This window comes from Dendrobates tinctorius, unplaced genomic scaffold, assembly GCF_039654945.1.
Source record: "Dendrobates tinctorius isolate UK_male_01 unplaced genomic scaffold, ASM3965494v1 ptg000171l, whole genome shotgun sequence".
In the NCBI taxonomy this organism is placed as follows: domain Eukaryota; kingdom Metazoa; phylum Chordata; class Amphibia; order Anura; family Dendrobatidae; genus Dendrobates; species Dendrobates tinctorius.
Window position 1 is genome coordinate 24,401,482 of NW_027361838.1, and position 17,588 is coordinate 24,419,069.

The 17,588-nt window shown below is 44.3% G+C and overlaps 1 protein-coding gene across 1 annotated transcript in view; it reads left to right on the top strand.

Moving 5' to 3' along the window:
- The first annotated feature begins 902 nt into the window (after positions 1-902).
- Positions 903-17,588, top strand: part of CIDEA (cell death inducing DFFA like effector a) — a 41,043-nt gene continuing 24,357 nt past the window's right edge. The window contains exons 1-2 of the mRNA XM_073550994.1: positions 903-1,124; positions 16,156-16,303. Coding sequence (XP_073407095.1) covers positions 1,072-1,124; positions 16,156-16,303 — 201 coding nt within the window. The 5' untranslated portion in view covers positions 903-1,071. The remainder of the gene's footprint in view (positions 1,125-16,155; positions 16,304-17,588) is intronic.

The following is a 17,588-nucleotide window of genomic DNA, read 5'->3' on the forward strand; positions in this document are numbered from 1 at the left end:
CCACCAAAGATTAGTCAGGGGTCCTCTCTAGGGGTCTCCAGTGCTGCCCCTGTCATCTGCTCCCCACTTCATACCCCCAAAGATGAGTCAGGGGTCTTCTCTAGGGGTCCCTAGTGCTGCCCCTGTCATCTGCCCCCACTTCATACCCCCAAAGATGAGTCAGGGGTCTTCTCTAGGGGTCCCTAGTGCTGCCCCTGTCATCTGCCCCCACTTCATACCCCCAAAGATGAGTCAGGGGTCTTCTCTAGGGGTCTCCAGTGCTGCCCCTGTCATCTGCTCCCCACTTCATACCCCCAAAGATGAGTCAGGGGTCTTCTCTAGGGGTCCCTAGTGCTGCCCCGTCATCTGCCCCCACTTCATACCCCCAAAGATGAGTCAGGGGTCTTCTCTAGGGGTCTCCAGTGCTGCCTCTGTCATCTGCCCCCACTCCTGACCACCAAAGATTAGTCAGGGGTCCTCTCTAGGGGTCTCCAGTGCTGCCTCTGTCATCTGCCCCCTATTAGATCTTTGAGTGTAGTGTGGGCTCTTCGGATGCTTCCGGATTATCAACGACCAAAGGGGCGGCAAATTTTTCGAACGCCCCGGGCTCCACAAACAGTTGCTACGCCACTGGCCTTATTCATCTCCCCTCAGCACAGCACTAATACTTGAGGGGAGCTGTGTCTGCCTATAGAGTATCTGAGCCTCTGTGAGACGGTGACACCCTCGTACATACTAATTGTGAGTTTATGCCATACATGATGGGGATATGCACACAGTCATAGTTAATGCGGAGGAAGCTATTGCCCATAGCAACCAATCAGATTACAGCTTCATCTAGTAAGAGATAATGTGATTGGTTGCTATAGCCCTGTCCCTATCACGTGCTGCTATTGGCTGTCACTGCTTTAGCTCTGGATGAATTGCCCGGATTTTGTGGTGCGGGCTCAGCTGTGGAGTGCGATGTAGTGCAGGGGCTGGGGGAGGAGACCCGGCGCATCCATCACTGGAAGTAGGGGAAAGGTTAACCCTCTCCCCGCCTCCTCCTCCCGGAGATCCCAGCAGTGTCGGCGCAGCCTTCCACCCGGGAGGATGCAGAGTGCCCTGCAGTACGCCACTGCCCTGTCTCCCAAGGCTCTTCTACGGTGAGTGCCATCCACGGTAGGCATTGGTGCCAGCACCTTCTGACTGCAGCAGGCGGAGGCTTGTGCTGCCCTTGCCAGGGTCGACCCTGGGTTCACTGTAGCTTCCATGCAGTGGGTCAGTATAAGTGGCAGTGCCACCTTACATGGCAATGTGCAGCCATCTGTAATGTCCCGTATATAAGGCAGAAGAGCGGCTATGACCGTGGGAGAATCCCCACTGCGGACACTGATGAGCAGTCCCTGAGATGTGGTGTGTGGGGCAAGGTCTGTGCTCCCCCCAACCACTAATAATACCCCCTCCAAAAGTAATAATGCCACATTGGTGCCACCTTCCATTAGTATTTTCCCCCCTAATCTGAGCACCCACAGGGCCGGGCACAGGTGGTACAATGTGGTGGCATCACTGCCCTGGCAGCGTTGGAACACCAAGTAGAGTTGTGGGTGGTAGGACGGCTATGGCGCTGCTCTACTGCGGGATCCAAGTATATTGGCGACACGTTGCCACCGATGCAGTTCAAAGTGATCCTTGCCCAGAGATTTGGGGCACCCAGCCTGCTGTCTGGGGCATGTGCACTGTCCCAGATCTCCAGCACTGAAAGATGAGGGAAGCACCCAATACAACCGTCCGCTGCTGTGTATGTATAAGCATGAAATAAAAATATAGACAAACAAGGTGGGACTATATATCTGCTAAACTGCATATGTTCCCATGGGGGGAGGTCACCATTTTGTATGGGGGGGTATCGCAAGATGGGCATAACAATCTGTGTATTTCTTTTAAGGGGTCTCATGAAATCTGTATTCGGGGACCAGGGTAATTCGGACACTTCATACCTTTTGATTGGTAGGGGTCTGACCTCTGGGACCTCCAATGTTGCTGAGAGCTTTACACCTATTGGTACTGAAGTTGTGCCCCTACTTTCTAAGGAAGGACACATATAGCCCGCAGTGCTACACTTTGGGGTCTTCGAGAAACAGCAGATCAGAAGAAGAGATGGCCATTGTCACTGCAGTGCACGGGAGCAATGAAATTCATCTAAATTACAATGGAAACAAAGAGCCTCATTCTGGTGTGGGAATGGAGGAGGATTGGAGTCCAGGTACCCTGGCAAGTCTTGCCATCTACACCCATCAGATGGGAATTACATATATTTTTGAGAAGAATGAATGTCGGATAGTAATACTCCTTTAAGATCGGTTGTGGCTCTTGGCATTGGTTCAGTTTGACAGTGTGGCCCAGGATGAAGTGCATCCTGATTACCAGTGTATCACTTGCAATGTGCTTACTAACTTGTGTCAGATTTTCACAACAGAATTTTTTTTGCATTTCCTCAAACAATAGAGAAAATCAGCAATGTGGAAGGAGTGTTCCCAAATCAAGAAGTAACCAATACTCGCCTGTCTAATTCCCCTTTGTATCCAGTCCTGTCCCTCTGGTGGTCCCCGACAGTCTCTGCTTACTTCCTGCAGAGGTGACTTGCCATCTCTGCGCCCCCTATTACTGCAGCCCACCTCTGGTCTCAGCAGATGTGTCCTGTACATGCCGCGGGTAGTTGGCTGTGTATGGATGCATGTTACAACTGTAGGAAGAAATCGGATACCTGCAAAGAAAACCAGACTGTCCGTGGGCCCTACCTTCCTTGTAGACCAGATCCCCAATTTAAAAAATAAATAAACCTCTTTCGCTATGCGTACCCTCAGAACCTGAAAGTTTTCCAGCAGTTTGTACAACACTGACACAAGGTCGCCACTAGCAGTCTGCATTTTGCTGAGAGATCTGTACAGCAAGCAAAAAAATAATGTAACATTTCCCACCACCCTCCATGTCTTATCAGAACACTCAGGCTTCAGCGTTTTTCTAATAATGGCATTATTGGGGAATATTCCTGATATGACATTTTCTTTGGCTCTAGTACTTGAGCTTTAGCAAACTTTGGAGACTGTGTAAAGTTTTATGTGTTTGCTACACATTTTACAGCGAACCGGTCAGCAAGATTGTGCTCAGTAAACTACAGACACTGTCAGGTTGCCGCTGTTACACTGATTAAAATGATACCTGGGGTGAAGAAATCCGTCTTGTGTAATCACTGTTGGCAGTTTTCAGTTAATGAGATGCTTGTGCTCTGAGGTGGGCCTGTGGGGTGGGGGGGGTCTTTTTTGGTGCTCTGACCTCATAGTCCTCATTCTGGGTTAAATGACAGGTCCACCGAACCTTCAGAGACCTGCCTCCTGCTTTAAATACTGTGCTTGCGCAGTTAATAATTTTTTATTTTTTTTTAAAGACCACACTAACTCCAGCTAATGGAACAGATGGTGGTGCATGCGCAGTAGAATCTATTGCTTGCCCATAGATGCTGCTGCGCCGGCACCATTTTGCTGGAACCAATTTTTTTTTTTTTTCTCTAACAAAATGGCGGTGCATGCGCAGTGGGTGGGACTAGCACAGATTAAGAGCATCGCTTGTTGCAGATAGATACTACTGTGCATGCTGCAGGTGCAATTTTGTTAGGGGTAAAAACAAATTTGGCACGCATGCTCAATATCCTCTATTGGCAAGTGATAGATCCTACTGCACATGTGCCACAGCGGCTCCACTTTTTTTAACCCCTTAACACCCTGAGGTATTTTTGTTTTTGCGTTTTCGTTTTTTGTTCCCCTTCTTACCATAGCCATAACTTTTTTTTCTATTTTTCAGTCAACATGACCATGTAAGGGTTTGATTATTGCGGGATGAGTTGTACTTTTGAACAACACCATTGGTTTTAACATATCATGTACTGGAAAAAGGGAAAAAAAAATCCACGTTTTTTTTTTTTTTTTTTTTTTCTTTTTTTACCATGTTCACTAAATGCTAAAACTGACCTGCCATTTTCATTTCCAGGTCATTACGGGTTCATAGACACCAAACATGTCTAGGTTCTTTTTAATCTAAGTGGTGAAAAAGAAAAAAAAAGCGCTATTTTCTGATACCCATAGTGTCTCCATTTTTCGTGATCTCGGGTTTGGTGAGGGCTTATTTTTTTGCTTGCCGGGCTGATTTTAATTGTACCATTTTGGTGCAGATACGATCTTTTGATCGCCCTTTATTGCATTTTAATGCAATGTTGCAGCAGCCAAAAAAATTTAATTATTATTATGCATTTATATAGTGCCATTTATTCCATGGCGCTTTACATGTGAAAAGGGGAAATATAGACAAGTATAATAAACATGTGTAAGACAAGGGACACACAAGTACATAAGGAGAGGGGACCCTGCCCGCGAGGGCTCACAAGTCTACAGGGATGGGTGAGGATACAGTAGAAGAGCGTAGAGCAGGTCGTGCGGTGGTCTAGTAGACCGAGGATCATTGCAGGCTGTAGGCTTGTCGGAACAGGTGGGTCTTCAGGTTCTTCTTGAAGGTTTCCGTTGATAGTGAGAGTCTGATGTGTTGCGGCAGAGAGTTCCAGAGTATGGGGGAAGCACGGGAGAAGTCTTGTATGCGGTTGTGGGAAGAAGAGATAAGGGGGGAGTAGAGAAGGAGATCTTGAGATGATCGAAGGCTGCGTGCGGGTAGGTACCTAGAGACCATGTCACAGATATATGGAGGAGACAGGTTGTGGATGGCTTTGTATGTCATGGTTAGGGTTTTGAATTGGAGCCTCTGGGCAATACGAAGCCAGTGAAGCGCCTGGCATAGGGGGGAGGCTGGGGAATAGCGGGGAGACAAGTTATGGCGTTTTTACTTTCTTGTCACGTCGTTTAGCGAGTGGGTTAATTCTTTTTTTCATATTGAAAGATCAGGCGATTCTGAATGCGGCGATACCAAATATGTGAATTTTTTTTTTTTTTTTAGTTTTATTTTGAATGGGGCGAATGTGGGGTGATTTAAACTTTTATATTTTATTTTTTTATATTTTTAAAGTATTTTTTTTTACTTTTTGCTTGCTTTAGTAGTATACATGGGTCACTAGAAGCTGCAGTACGTTAATCGGTTCTGCTACATACAGGCGATGATCAGATTGCCCTTGTGTAGCAGAAATGCTCAGTTGCTGTGAGGGCCGACCACTGATTATGACAACCATAGAGTTCTGCTAGAGACCTCTGAGGGTTGTCATACCAACCCATCAGTGACGCGCGATCATGTGACTGGGTCACCAATGGGCAGGATTTCCAACACACTCGGCCGGAAGCACAAGTTATTTACAAGTTTATGACCACTTATAAAATGTGTTCAAAGTGCTGCCCATGGTGTTGGATTGTCAATGCAACCCTCTTCTTCTACTCTTGACACACTGATAGCAACACCGCAGAAGAAATGCTAGTCTATGGGGGTCAGATTCCTTGTAGGAATGCTTGGACCTGACACCCATAATGTGGTGGTGCAACATCTTGCTGGAAAAACTCAGGGAACATGCCATATTCTGTGCATAAAGAGGGCAGCACATCATCATGTAGGAATTTCAGATATCCAGTGGCATTGAGGTTTCCATTGATGAAGAATGGCCCCACTATCTTTGTACCCCATATACCACACTTTACCATCCATTATGGGTGTCAGGTCTGAGCATTCCAACATGAACAGTTTCCTGGAAAGTGGATTGGTCATCATGGGCCTCTCGAATGGCCACCAAGGTCTCCCGATCTGTCCCCTTTAGACTTTTATCTTTGGTGTCATCTGAAGGCAATTGTCTATGCTGTGAAGATACGAGATGTGCAGCATCTGAAGCAACGGATACTGGAAGCCTGTGCTAGCATTTCTTCTGTGGTGTTGCTATCAGTGTGTCAAGAGTAGGAGAAGAGGGTTGCATTGACAATCCAACACAAAGGGCAGCACTTTCAACACATTTTATAAGTGGTCATAAACTTGTAAATAACTCATGAAAGAATAAAGTTACATTAAAACCAAGCACACCATTGTTTTTCTTGTGAAATTCTCAATAAGTTTGATGTGTCACATGACCCTCTTCCCATTGGAAAAAATAAAGTTGGATCCAAAATGACCGCCATGGTCACCACCCATCTTGAAAAGTTTCCCCCCTCCCATATACTAATGTGCCACAAATAGGAAGCTGATATTACCAACCATTCCCATTTTATTTAGGTGTATCCATATAAATGGCCCACCCTGTAGATCAACTGACATGTGCCCGGAAAGGTGCAGGCTCAGTTCCGGAGCCCACACCAAACGGGGAGTCCGACATCAGCGTACTATTACGCTCGATGTCGGAAAGGGGTTAAAGACCACACTATTAACTGTGCAAGCACAGTATTTAAAATAGAAGGCTGGTCACTGAAGGTTCAGTGACCTGTCATTTAAGCCAGAATGTTGATGATGAGTCCAGAGCACCACACATTATTTGTTTTGCTGCAAATAACACTTTGGAATAGTTTAGAAAAAAATAACAATTATTTTGTCCATGTAATTCTTCAACATCTCCTTGATTTAGTTTCAGATTTCTTCAACATCTGTAAACCTGCAAGAAAAACACTGCCATATTAGCCTGTGGCAAAAAGGGACATAAAACTAGCTAGTCTTCTTTGCACATAGTACAAACCTGGCTTGGGGCAGGCAGCCCTTGACACCACCTGTTCCTGGACTAACGTGTCATTCAGTTTCTAAACAATAATATCAGTACAGGGCTACAGCAGATAATAGAAATTTATATCGTTTCTCCATGTTTGCTGCAAGTCACCCAGAATTGCGGGATCACACTAAAGTGACAATACAATTAATATAGCTGGAGTCAAAATTGTTTCCTCTAGGGAACAGATGCAAGAGACCTCGTGTCTTTGGTGAAATTTCTGCTGTATGAAAACTATGTGGAAATGGAATAGAACAAATGTAGTATGTTTACAAGCTTTCACTTGCACCTGAAAGCGGTTGGGGGTCATGGACTTTGAGCCGTGGTGTCAGATGCCATTAGACACAGGTAGTGCACATCCAAGGTGCAGTGTTATGATTAGGTCACTGAGGAGGATAGCCGGGGAATAAGCTAGACAACCAGATAACCAGAAATGTTGGTAACTTGGCAGATTGCAGACCCCTAAAACTAGAATTAGCCGTGGGACGTACCTACGATGCCATAGACGCCTCGGCACAGCCAAAGAATTAACTAAGCCGAAAGCAAGAAAGGGGAAAGCTAAATTGCCCCAGAGTAGAACCCCCAAAGGAATAGATAGCCCCCCCAAACATATATTGCCGGTGAGACAAGATGAGGGAGAAACTAGAGTAAGCAAGTGATGGGACCCAAACTTTCTAGATAGAACAGGAAAGATACTGTCTGCAATCACGCAAAAAAGCCCTAAGAAAAATCCAACACATCTGATATGCAAAAATACTGAGGCCACACGACCTCTCCCCCACTAGATCAGAATTCTGGTGTGAACTGGAAGCAAAACAAAAGATACTGATATAACAGGGTATTAGCAATACTGAGCAGACTGACATAAGTTGTGGCATATGGAATGGGGTCCAGCACCGGTCCCATAAGGGAACAATGCTGAACCCACACAGCAAAGCAGAGAAAGGCAAAAACTGGATCAAATGCAAAAAGATTCCAGCAAACAAATAACTTATGGGAAAGATGCAGGACCAAGCAGGGGGCAAGCGGACTTCAAAATGCACAGGAAGAAAACCAAATCACCAGCAACAACTGAGGGAAACTTGCCCACTTAAATCCTCCCACACTGTAACACCTGACCTCCAATCATCCTCTTCAGGTGATTGACTTCTGTCAACCCGACCAGCTCCATTACTCGCAGCAACCACCAGAGGGAGCCCAAACTCGAAGTCAGGTCCAAAGTGTTCACAACAGTGCAGGTACTAAGACGCTGTTGCCTAAAAGTCAGTCACTTTTTGCAGAAAGCCTCTGTGACTTTTAGATTGTCGTTTCTTTTAAACTGCACTTCAGATGTGCACTATGCCTGTGACGAACACTACATGGTACCCCAACTGTGTGGAGATTAAGGGCAATTTACTACATGGCCATTAAATCCCACCACGTACGCCTCACTAAAGTCGGCCGACCTCACCAGTATGGATCAACCAACCGTCTAGTGTGAATGGGGCATCCCAAGTCCTGACTCATCTGACAGATGAAGTTGCAGAAGGGAAGGATCTGTTCTGTTAAATTTTAGCAGGCAATCCTTTTATTCTCATGGAAGATAAACCGGTCAGAGGAGTCTAGCAGCAGCTAAATTGTCCCAGTCAGATGTCTGTCCAGCCTCTGTTTGAAGACTTCCATTGAAGGAGAACTCACCACTTCTCATGGCAGCCTGTTCCACTCATTGATCACTCTAACTGTCAAAAAGTTTTTTCTAATATCTAATCTGTATCTCCTCCCATTCAGTTTCATCCCATTGCTTCTAGTCTTTCCTTGTGCAAATGAGAATAAAGTTGATCCATCTACAATGTGACAGCCCTTTAGATATTTGTAGACAGCTATTAAGTCTCCTCTCAGTCTTCTCTTTTGCAAACAAAACATTCCCAAATCCTGCAACCTTTCCTCATAAGACAGGGTTTGCAGACCGGTCACCATTCTAGTCGCTCTTTTCTGAACTTGCTCCAGTTTGTTGATGTCTTTTTTAAAATGTGGTGCCCAAAACTGGACACAATATTCCAGATGAGGTCTGACCAAAGAGGAGTAGAGGGAAATAATGACTTCACGTGATCTAGACTCTATGCTTCTGTTAATACATCCTAGAATTGCATTTGCCTTTTTTGCTGCTGCATCACACTGTTGACTCATATTCAGTCTGTGATCTATTAGTATACCCAAGTCTTTCACATGTGCTGTTGCTTAGCCCTATTCCTCCCATTCTGTATATGCTTTTTTTATTTTTATTGCCCAGATGTAGTACTTTGCATTTTTCCCTGTTAAAAACCATTCTGTTAGTTGCTGCCCACTTCTCCAGTTTATTTATATCTTTTTGAATCCTCTCTCTCTCTCTTCTCTAGTATTAGCTATCCCTCCTAGCTTTGTGTCATGAGCAAATTCAATCAGTTTACCCTCAATTCCTTCATCTAAATCGTTGATAAAGATGTTGAACAATACAGGGCCCAGGACAGAGCCCTGTGGTACCCCACTTGAGACATTCTTCCAAATGGATGTGCAGCCATTTACGACCACTCTTTGGGTCCGATCACTAAGCCAGTTATGAATCCACCTAACAGTTGCCTTGTCCATTCCATACTTAGTCATTTTTTCAATAAGGATTGTATGAAATACTTTGTCAAATGCTTTGCTGAAGTCAAGATATACTATATCTACAGCATTTCCTTGATCCACCCAATCAATGATTCCATCATAGAAGGAAATTAAGTTAGTCTGACATGACTTATTAGTTACAAACCCATGCTGACTCTGTTTAATCACTTCATTCTTATCCAGGTACTGACATACATGTTGTTTAATAATTTGTTCAAAGATCTTTCCTGGTATAGAAGTCAGACTCACCGGCCTATAGTTGCCTGGGTCCACCTTCTTCCCCTTTTTGAAAATAGGAACAACATTTGCTCTTCTCCAGTCTTCAGGGACTTCTCCTGTTCTCCAAGAATTTTCAAAGATTATGGAGAGGGGTTCAAAAATTTCTTCTGCTATCTCCTTTAGTACTCTGGGGTGTAATTCATCTGGACCTGGAGACTTGAATTCATTTAGGTTAGCTAAGTGTTTCCTCACTATCTTTCTGTTTGTAGATATCCTGGATTCTTCTATTCCCTTAATAGGACAGTGAAGAACAGTTGATGTTACATTTCCTTTCTGAGAGAAAACAGATGCAAAATAGGAATTTAAAAGTTCGGCCTTCTCAACATCCTGTCTTAACATTTCATCATTTTCATCCTGTAAAAATCCTATAGCATCTTTGACTTTTCTTTTACTTTTGACATATCCCCAAAATCCTTTATTATTGCTTTTGACATCTCTTGCAAGCCACAATTCATTGTCCGCTTTAGATAATCTGATTTGTGCCCTGCAGGTTCTGCAGACAGCATTATATTCTTCTTTAGATATGCCTCCCTCTTTCCATTTTATAAACATATTTTTTTTCTTCCTTTTTAGCATGTGCTTAAGTTCTGTGTTCATCCATCCTGGCTTCCTTAAATGCTTCCTATTCTTCCCTCTTTTCGGAATTGTTAACAATTGTGCTTTGAGAATTTCATTTTTCAAGATTTCCCATCCTTCCTGGACATTTTTTGTCTTTAAGGATATCCAGCCATTGGATCCCTCCAATTCTCTTTCTGAATCCCTTAGAATCTGCCTTTCTGAAATCTAACCTTGAAGTCTGAGTCTTCACAGGTCTTCCTCCTCTAGTTATCCAAAATTCTAAAATAGCATGGTCGCTACCTCCTAGGGTCCCAGCCACTTTTACCTCCTCAACCATTTCCTCCCTGTTTATAAGGATTAGATCCAAGGTAGCAGTTTCTCTTGTTTTCTCCCCTACCTTTTGGAAGATAAAGTTGTCAGCAAGAGAGGATAAGAATTTCCTTGACCTGTTAGTTTTGCCTGAGAGAGATTCCCAACAAATGTCTGGATAGTTGAAATCTCCCATGACAACTATGTCATATTTTTTGGAGAACTTGGCCATTTGATGCATAAAGAGTTCATCCATATCTTCAGCTTGCACAGGCGGCCTGTAGTAAATGCCTACAATGGTGTCCTTTCCATTGTTCTGTCCTTGTATTCTTACCCAAACAGTTTCCACAGAGCTCCCAGTCTCTGAAGCTTCAATCTCTGTGCAGATATACGCGTTTCTAACATACAATGCGACACCTCCTCCTCGTTTATCAAGTCTGTTTCTTGCAAATATGTTGTATCCTTCTAGTCTTGTATTCCAAACATGTGTATTGTCCCACCAAGTTTCAGTGATTCCAATGACATCATATTTCTTTTCCTGTGTTAGTAGTTCCAATTCTCTTTGTTTGTTGCCCATGCTGTTGTGAGTTCATTTTCCCCTTCACTACTGAGGCCCGAGGAACTCCCTCTTCTGGTGACGAAAGGTAGTGAGCCTGATTGTCAAACACCTGGGGCTGATGATGATGACTGGCTGAGTGGAGTTAATGACTGGATATAAGGCTGCCGACGCCCTTCTGGCCTGCGGGTGATTTCTCTGTGGACTTCTAGGACACCAGTCTGATTCCTGCTCATCTAAAGCTAAGATTTCTGCTTTGCCTTTTGCATTAGTGTTTTGTTTTCCTTGCTTTTCTGGATTCTGCCATTCCCTGCTGGGGTGAGCTGAATCTCCTTTTGCCTGTTGCTCTGTCTTCAGAATATTCCTGAGTACTGACATAGCTTTTTTGAAGCCTAGCGTCTTCAGGGCCTTTTTTACTGTCAGTTTGTTGGCTCTTATTTTCATAGGGTTTTTCACGGATTGCAGACAGCAGCCTTCCTGTCCTTTCCTATCTAAGCTAGCGTGGGCCCCATCTTTGCTCAGTCTATCTTTCTGTCTGTGTTTTGTTCTTTCTTCTTGCTTCACCGTCATTATATGTGGGCGGCTGCCTTTTGCTTTGGGGTCTGCTCTGGGGCAGTTTAGATTTCCCTTTCTGTCTTTAGGCTATGTAGTCCTCCGGCTGTGATCGAGGTGCCTAGGGCATCGTAGGAGCCCCCCACGGCTACTGCTAGTTGTGTTGATAGGTTCAGGGGTCTGCAATCCGATAGCTGCCTACTTCTCTGGTTTTCTGGACTTAGCATTTCTATTTTTGCCTCCTACGGTGGCTCAATCATAACACCATGCTTTGTGCATTAGTATAGAAACATTTTAGTGTTTGGTTTCACTTTCTCCAATATTTAAATTAATTAGATCCTTTTGTCTTTGTTCTTCCTTTCCACTTCTAATGGCAGAATTCTCAATAGCATTTGTCAGGTGTATGGCTTTTTCTGGTCTTTTGCTTCCCTTCCCATGTTGTTCTAGTTTAAAGCTCTCCTTACAAGTGTAGCAAGGCGACTTCCAAATACATGTTTTCCAGTCTTCGTAAGGTGCATCCCATCCCTAGCAAGTAGTCCATCGTAAAGGTAATTCACTCCGTGATCCATAAATCCAAATCGTTGCTGACGGCACCATCGACGTAGCCAGTTGTTCACCTGCAGAATCTTATTCCACCTCCTTGTTCCATGGCCATCCACTGGGAGGATGGAAAAGAAGACCACCTGCGCTCCCAGTTCTTTCACTTTCTTGCCTAAGTCTTCAAAGTCTCTGCAGATGGTTTCCAGGTCGTTTCTTGCGGTGTCATTTGTCCCCACATGTAGTAGCAGGAATGGGTAGTCATCTGTAGGTCTGAAGAGTCCTGATATCCTGTCAGACACATCTTTAATTTTTGCACCTGGAAGACAGCACATTTCTCTTGAAGTTATATCCGGTCTGCAGATAGCGGCCTCTGTGCCTCTCAACAGGGAATCCCCCATGACCACCACGCTCCTCTTCTTCACAACATTTTTCTTTCTCCATCCAGGAGGACTCTGAAGGCGTACAAGGTTGCTGTTTGTGGGCAAAGTCTTATCCTGATGTATTTCTTCATCATTTTCCTGCGTGAGAGCCTGGTACTGGTTCCTGAGAAGTATGGGTGCTTGACTGCCTCCTGAGCCTCCTGCTTCTCTGGGTCACATGTCTCCATTCCTCTGTTTCTTCAGGTGCACTTCGAATTTCTTTTTCTGTAACATGAAGAGATAATTCTGCTCTGTCTAAGAACTCTTCACCTTCCTTAATGATCTTCAACGTAGCTAACCTCTCTTCGAGATTTTGCAACTTTTCCTCCAACAGGGACACAAGCTTGCATTTGTGGCATGTGAAGTTTGGCTTTTCCACTGGTAAGTCTGTGAACATGTAGCAAGATATGCAGGTCACCAAATGGCTCCTGGCCTCTTCCATATTGAGATTTCTTAAAAACGATGAAAGATGATCCAAAATTTGCGCGCCGAAAGATGTTAGCCAAGCGATCCTTCTGCCAGCAGATAATCTGCGGTGGGCCTAAGCTGTCAAAATGCTTTGAGCTGCAGTCAGCTTTTTAGTGCAGTTTTTGGTCACCTCGCCCATGGTGCAATCATAAGCCCAGCTTCCGATCCTAAATTTAATTCTCAATTGCCCCACTATCAGAAATATGAGAACCCAGTCATATGGATACCTGAAGCATTGTGTGATCCTTCAATTAGCTAATTATTTTGTGCCAGTGAGGCGACTACTATAAGTAGATTATTGGATTAGTATTCAATCTGGAATGCGATGTAGTCCAGATTAGCTGATTTCTTGGCAATTGCATTAAAATACTACTCAAGTTTGTATTGAGCTGTTCAATCACACAGACATATGGTCAGGAGATAGCCTGTTTGCTACTTATATATAGCACTGCTGTCTGTGGCATTGTGGCCGCTCTGTCCTGGCAGCTGGGGGCTTTTTCTGAACGTTTGTCTTTGGGCAAATCTACTAGGTGGGCCATTTATATGGATAGAACTGGGTGGGCCATTTATAAAGTTGGATCCAAAATGGCCAACTTCAAAATGGCCACCATGGTCACCACCCATCTTGAAAAGTTTTCCCCCTCCCATATACTAATGTGCCACAAACAGGAAATTGATATCCCCAACCATTCCCATTTTATTTAGGTGTATCCATATACATGGCCCACCCAGGTGTATCCATAAAAATGGTCCACCCTGTAGTTTGCCCATAATGTGAAAGGATCTTTTCTGGGACCCCGTCTTTTTGACAGTGCTGCTATGTAGGAGCGCAGTGCCTGGTTATGATGCTTGGCTGTGCATTGACGGCGCCATGTTTCAGATATTCGACCCAGAAGACGCTCTCCTTTCTGGGTGGTTCTACAACACATTTATGGTTCTTTTAAAGTATTAATAATAAGAAACCGGTTTGTCGCCCATCAGAACCAATTATAGCTCAGCGTTGGAAGAATGAAAGCTGCACCATGATTGATTGCCTTTAGAAATTCTGGTCAATAAGGGCATGTTTCCATTTGTAAAAAAGCTGCATTTTATACTCGTGTTATGTTATCTGCACACAGTCGCGCCAAAGTACAGAATAGCTGCTCTGTACATTGTGTGTGCTTTAAGCCTTTTTCTTATTAATTTTAGGTGCAGACTTTTTTGTTTATGCAGACACTGTTGTCCCCCACTTAAAGGGAATCTGTCACCTCATTTTTGGCCTATAAGATGCGGCCACCACCATCAGGGGCTTATCTACAGCATGCTGTAGATAAGCCCCCGATGTAAACTGAAAGATAAGAAAAACTAGTTAGGGCCCCGTCACACATAGCGACTCACCAGAGATCCCGACAACGATATCAACAGGCAGCTTCACCAGCGATCAGCACCAGCGACGACTAGCGCTGGCGTCTGTGTACCTTAGTTATCAGCGCGCTGATGCAGGGAGCTGGTAACCAAGGTAAACAGCGGGTTTCTAAGTGCCGCGTGGCGCTTAGAAACCTGCTGTTTACCTTGGTTACAAGCTCCTGATTGCTGGTTTCCCGCCTGCCACACGCAGCGATGCATGCTGGCCAGCGGGAGACCAGCAACCAAGAAAATGTCCTGGCCATTCCAGTACGATCAGCGATACCCGGCAGGGGGGCCGGTCGCTGATAGGTGTCACACACAGCGATCTCGCTGGTGAGATCGCTGTTGTGTCACGAAACTTGTGACTCAGCAGCGATCTCGCTAGCAAGATCGCTGTGTGACGGGGGCTTTAGATTATACTCACCGGGGTTGCGGTCCAGTCCGGCGCCTCCCATCTTCTAGCGATGACATCCTCCTTCTTATTTCTGCCATGGCTCCTGCGCAGGCATACTTTATCTGCCCTGTTGAGGGCAGAGTGAAGTACTGCAGTGCGTCGGGAAAGGTCAGAGAGGTCCGGCGCCTGCGCACTGCAGTACTTTACTCTGCCCTCAACAGGGCAGATAAACTATGCCTGCGCCGACGCCGCGGCAGAAGTAAGAAGGAGGACGTCATCGCTAGAAGATGGGAGGCGCCAGACCGGACCACGACGCCCATCGGACCGGACCCCCGGATCAGTATAATCTAACTTGTTTTTCTTCTTTCAGGTTACATCGGGGGCTTATCTACAGCATTACAAAATGCTGTAAATAAGCCCCTGATGGCGGTGGCCGCATCTTATAGGCCAAAAATCAGGTGACAGATTCCCTTTAAACACACACTTGTAATTTTACACACACATTTTAGGGGAAATAATTGCCCCTAAAAGCACAAAGTTCTCCATTGTGCTGAAATACACTTTGTATATGAGTTTTCTTTCTCTTAAATCACATCCACTTTCCTTGAATTGTTAATTGCAGTAGATTTTGAACTAAAAAAAAATGGAGAATTTACTTTGCAAGGAAACCTGTCTTCTTGATAAAAAAAAATGCTTTTTACCTGCAGATATTAATCTGTGAGTAAAAAGCAATTGTAGCTGGATTATTGCAGTAGCAGATACAGGGAAAAAATATGACGTTATATCCTCCCTGTAGCCGCTCACTTCCAGTCATCTGGGTGATCCAGGGCTCAGTTACAGTCTCCACAGTGAGCTCAGCTGTTATCACACACTGGAACATGTCACAACAGCCTGCTGTACACACACACACACTGCAGAGCAGGCTGTCCATCAATGTCCCGGAGAATAACGGCACCCTCACTATGCAATGAGCCAGGACTCTAATTGTTCCCTGCTCCGATGACTGGAAGCGAGTGGCTACAGGTAGGACATAACTTCATTTTTTTCCCTATAGCCGTTGCTCCAGTAAGCCATCTTGCATTGTTTATACACTATTTACCTGCAGGTTAACCCTGAATGTGTAGGTAAATGGCGGTTCTCAAGGTTCCCTTTAAGGAGAATTTTTCATTGGCCTTGTGTAAAGTTTTCTTTATAAAGGTATTCACATGAGACATTTTTACACTTGGTTGCGGCAGTTTTTGTAGTTTGGGCAGTACTCTGAGGTTATTAACATGCATTGCCAGTAAATTCACACAAAGCCATCATGTAAATTCACCTTCATTATTTTTTTGCTTTTTTTTGTAAATGTTTATTCCTTTTAATGTATGCTACATATTTGCAGATCAGTTACGACTGTGGGTTCCTCGCTGACCCGAAGAGTTTTATTCCCACCTCTCCCTCCACAACAACGACCGTTTCGAGTTTCTAATTGTGACAGAAGCAGGAGGAAAGGAGTGGTAGCCGGAACACTAAAGGAACTCCTAGAAAAGGTATTTGACCCAGTTGTACACTGAGCTGTAATATCTGTCGTTAAATCAGATATCTCACTGAATCGGTAAGTTTCCTGTAAATGGAGACAAGTTTGCACAGAATTCAACAGACCCAGAAATGGGCTAAAATAAATGAACCATAACCACATAATGTCGTCTTCTGTCCTAAGGTTTAATAAAGCGCCACCCATGACATGCATGAGCCTCCAATTCGGTGTCTGCTCTGATAAAGAAAGCACCATGCATGAAAGGTGCTCCTAAGAAGTGGGGGGCTTGTTGGTAGATTTAATTATCTGTTAAACTGATGTAGTTAGGTCACTGTTCAGCATCCATCACAGCCCCTATCCGATACGTTTCCCAGTGTATAAGCTAAACGAAGGGCATGGAAGGGGTAATCCAGCTCTACTCGTTTCCACATTGAGAGGTGAGCAGGGCCGGTGATGTCACGTTTACAGATACATGCCAGAGTATTCATTATTTATAGTTGATTTATAGAGTATCTTTTCATCTTTATTGAGTATTTTGTTCTTTTTTGGTGGACATACAGATACATGCCAGCCTGCACATGAGTGGCAAACATTGTGCCCCTGTACTATTGTATTAAATAGATCAGATGTATGGTACAGTGACTTAAATTGTTATTGATCCCTTACTGATTTTGTAACTTTGCCCACTGACAAAGACATGAACAGTCTATAATTTTAAGGGTAGGTTAATTTTAACTTTGAGAGACAGAATATCAAAAATAAAATCCAGAAAATCACGTGTTATAAATTTATTTGCATTTTGCAGTGAGAAATAAGTATTTGATCCCTCTGGCAAACAAGACATAAGACTTGATGGCAAAACCCTTGCTGGCAAGCACAGCAGTCTGACGTTTTTTGTAGTTGATGATGAGGTTTGCGCACATGTCAGGAGGAATTTTGGTCTACTCCTCTTTGCAGATAATCTCTAAATCATTAGGATTTTGAGGCTGTCGCTTGGCAACTCAGAGCTTCAACTCCCTCCAAAAGTTTTCTATAGCATTAAGGTCTGGAGACTGGCTAGGCCACTCCATGACCTTAATGTGCTTGTTTTTAACCACTCTTTTGTTGCCTTGGCTGTATGTTTTGGGTCATTGTGTTGCTGGAAGACCCAGCCATGACCCATTTTTAATGTCCTGGCGGAGGGAAGGAGGTTGTCACTCAGGATTTTACTGTACATGGCTCCATCCATTCTCCCTTTGATGCGGTGAAGTAGTCCTGTGCCCTTAACAGAGAAATGCCCACAAAACATAATGTTTCCA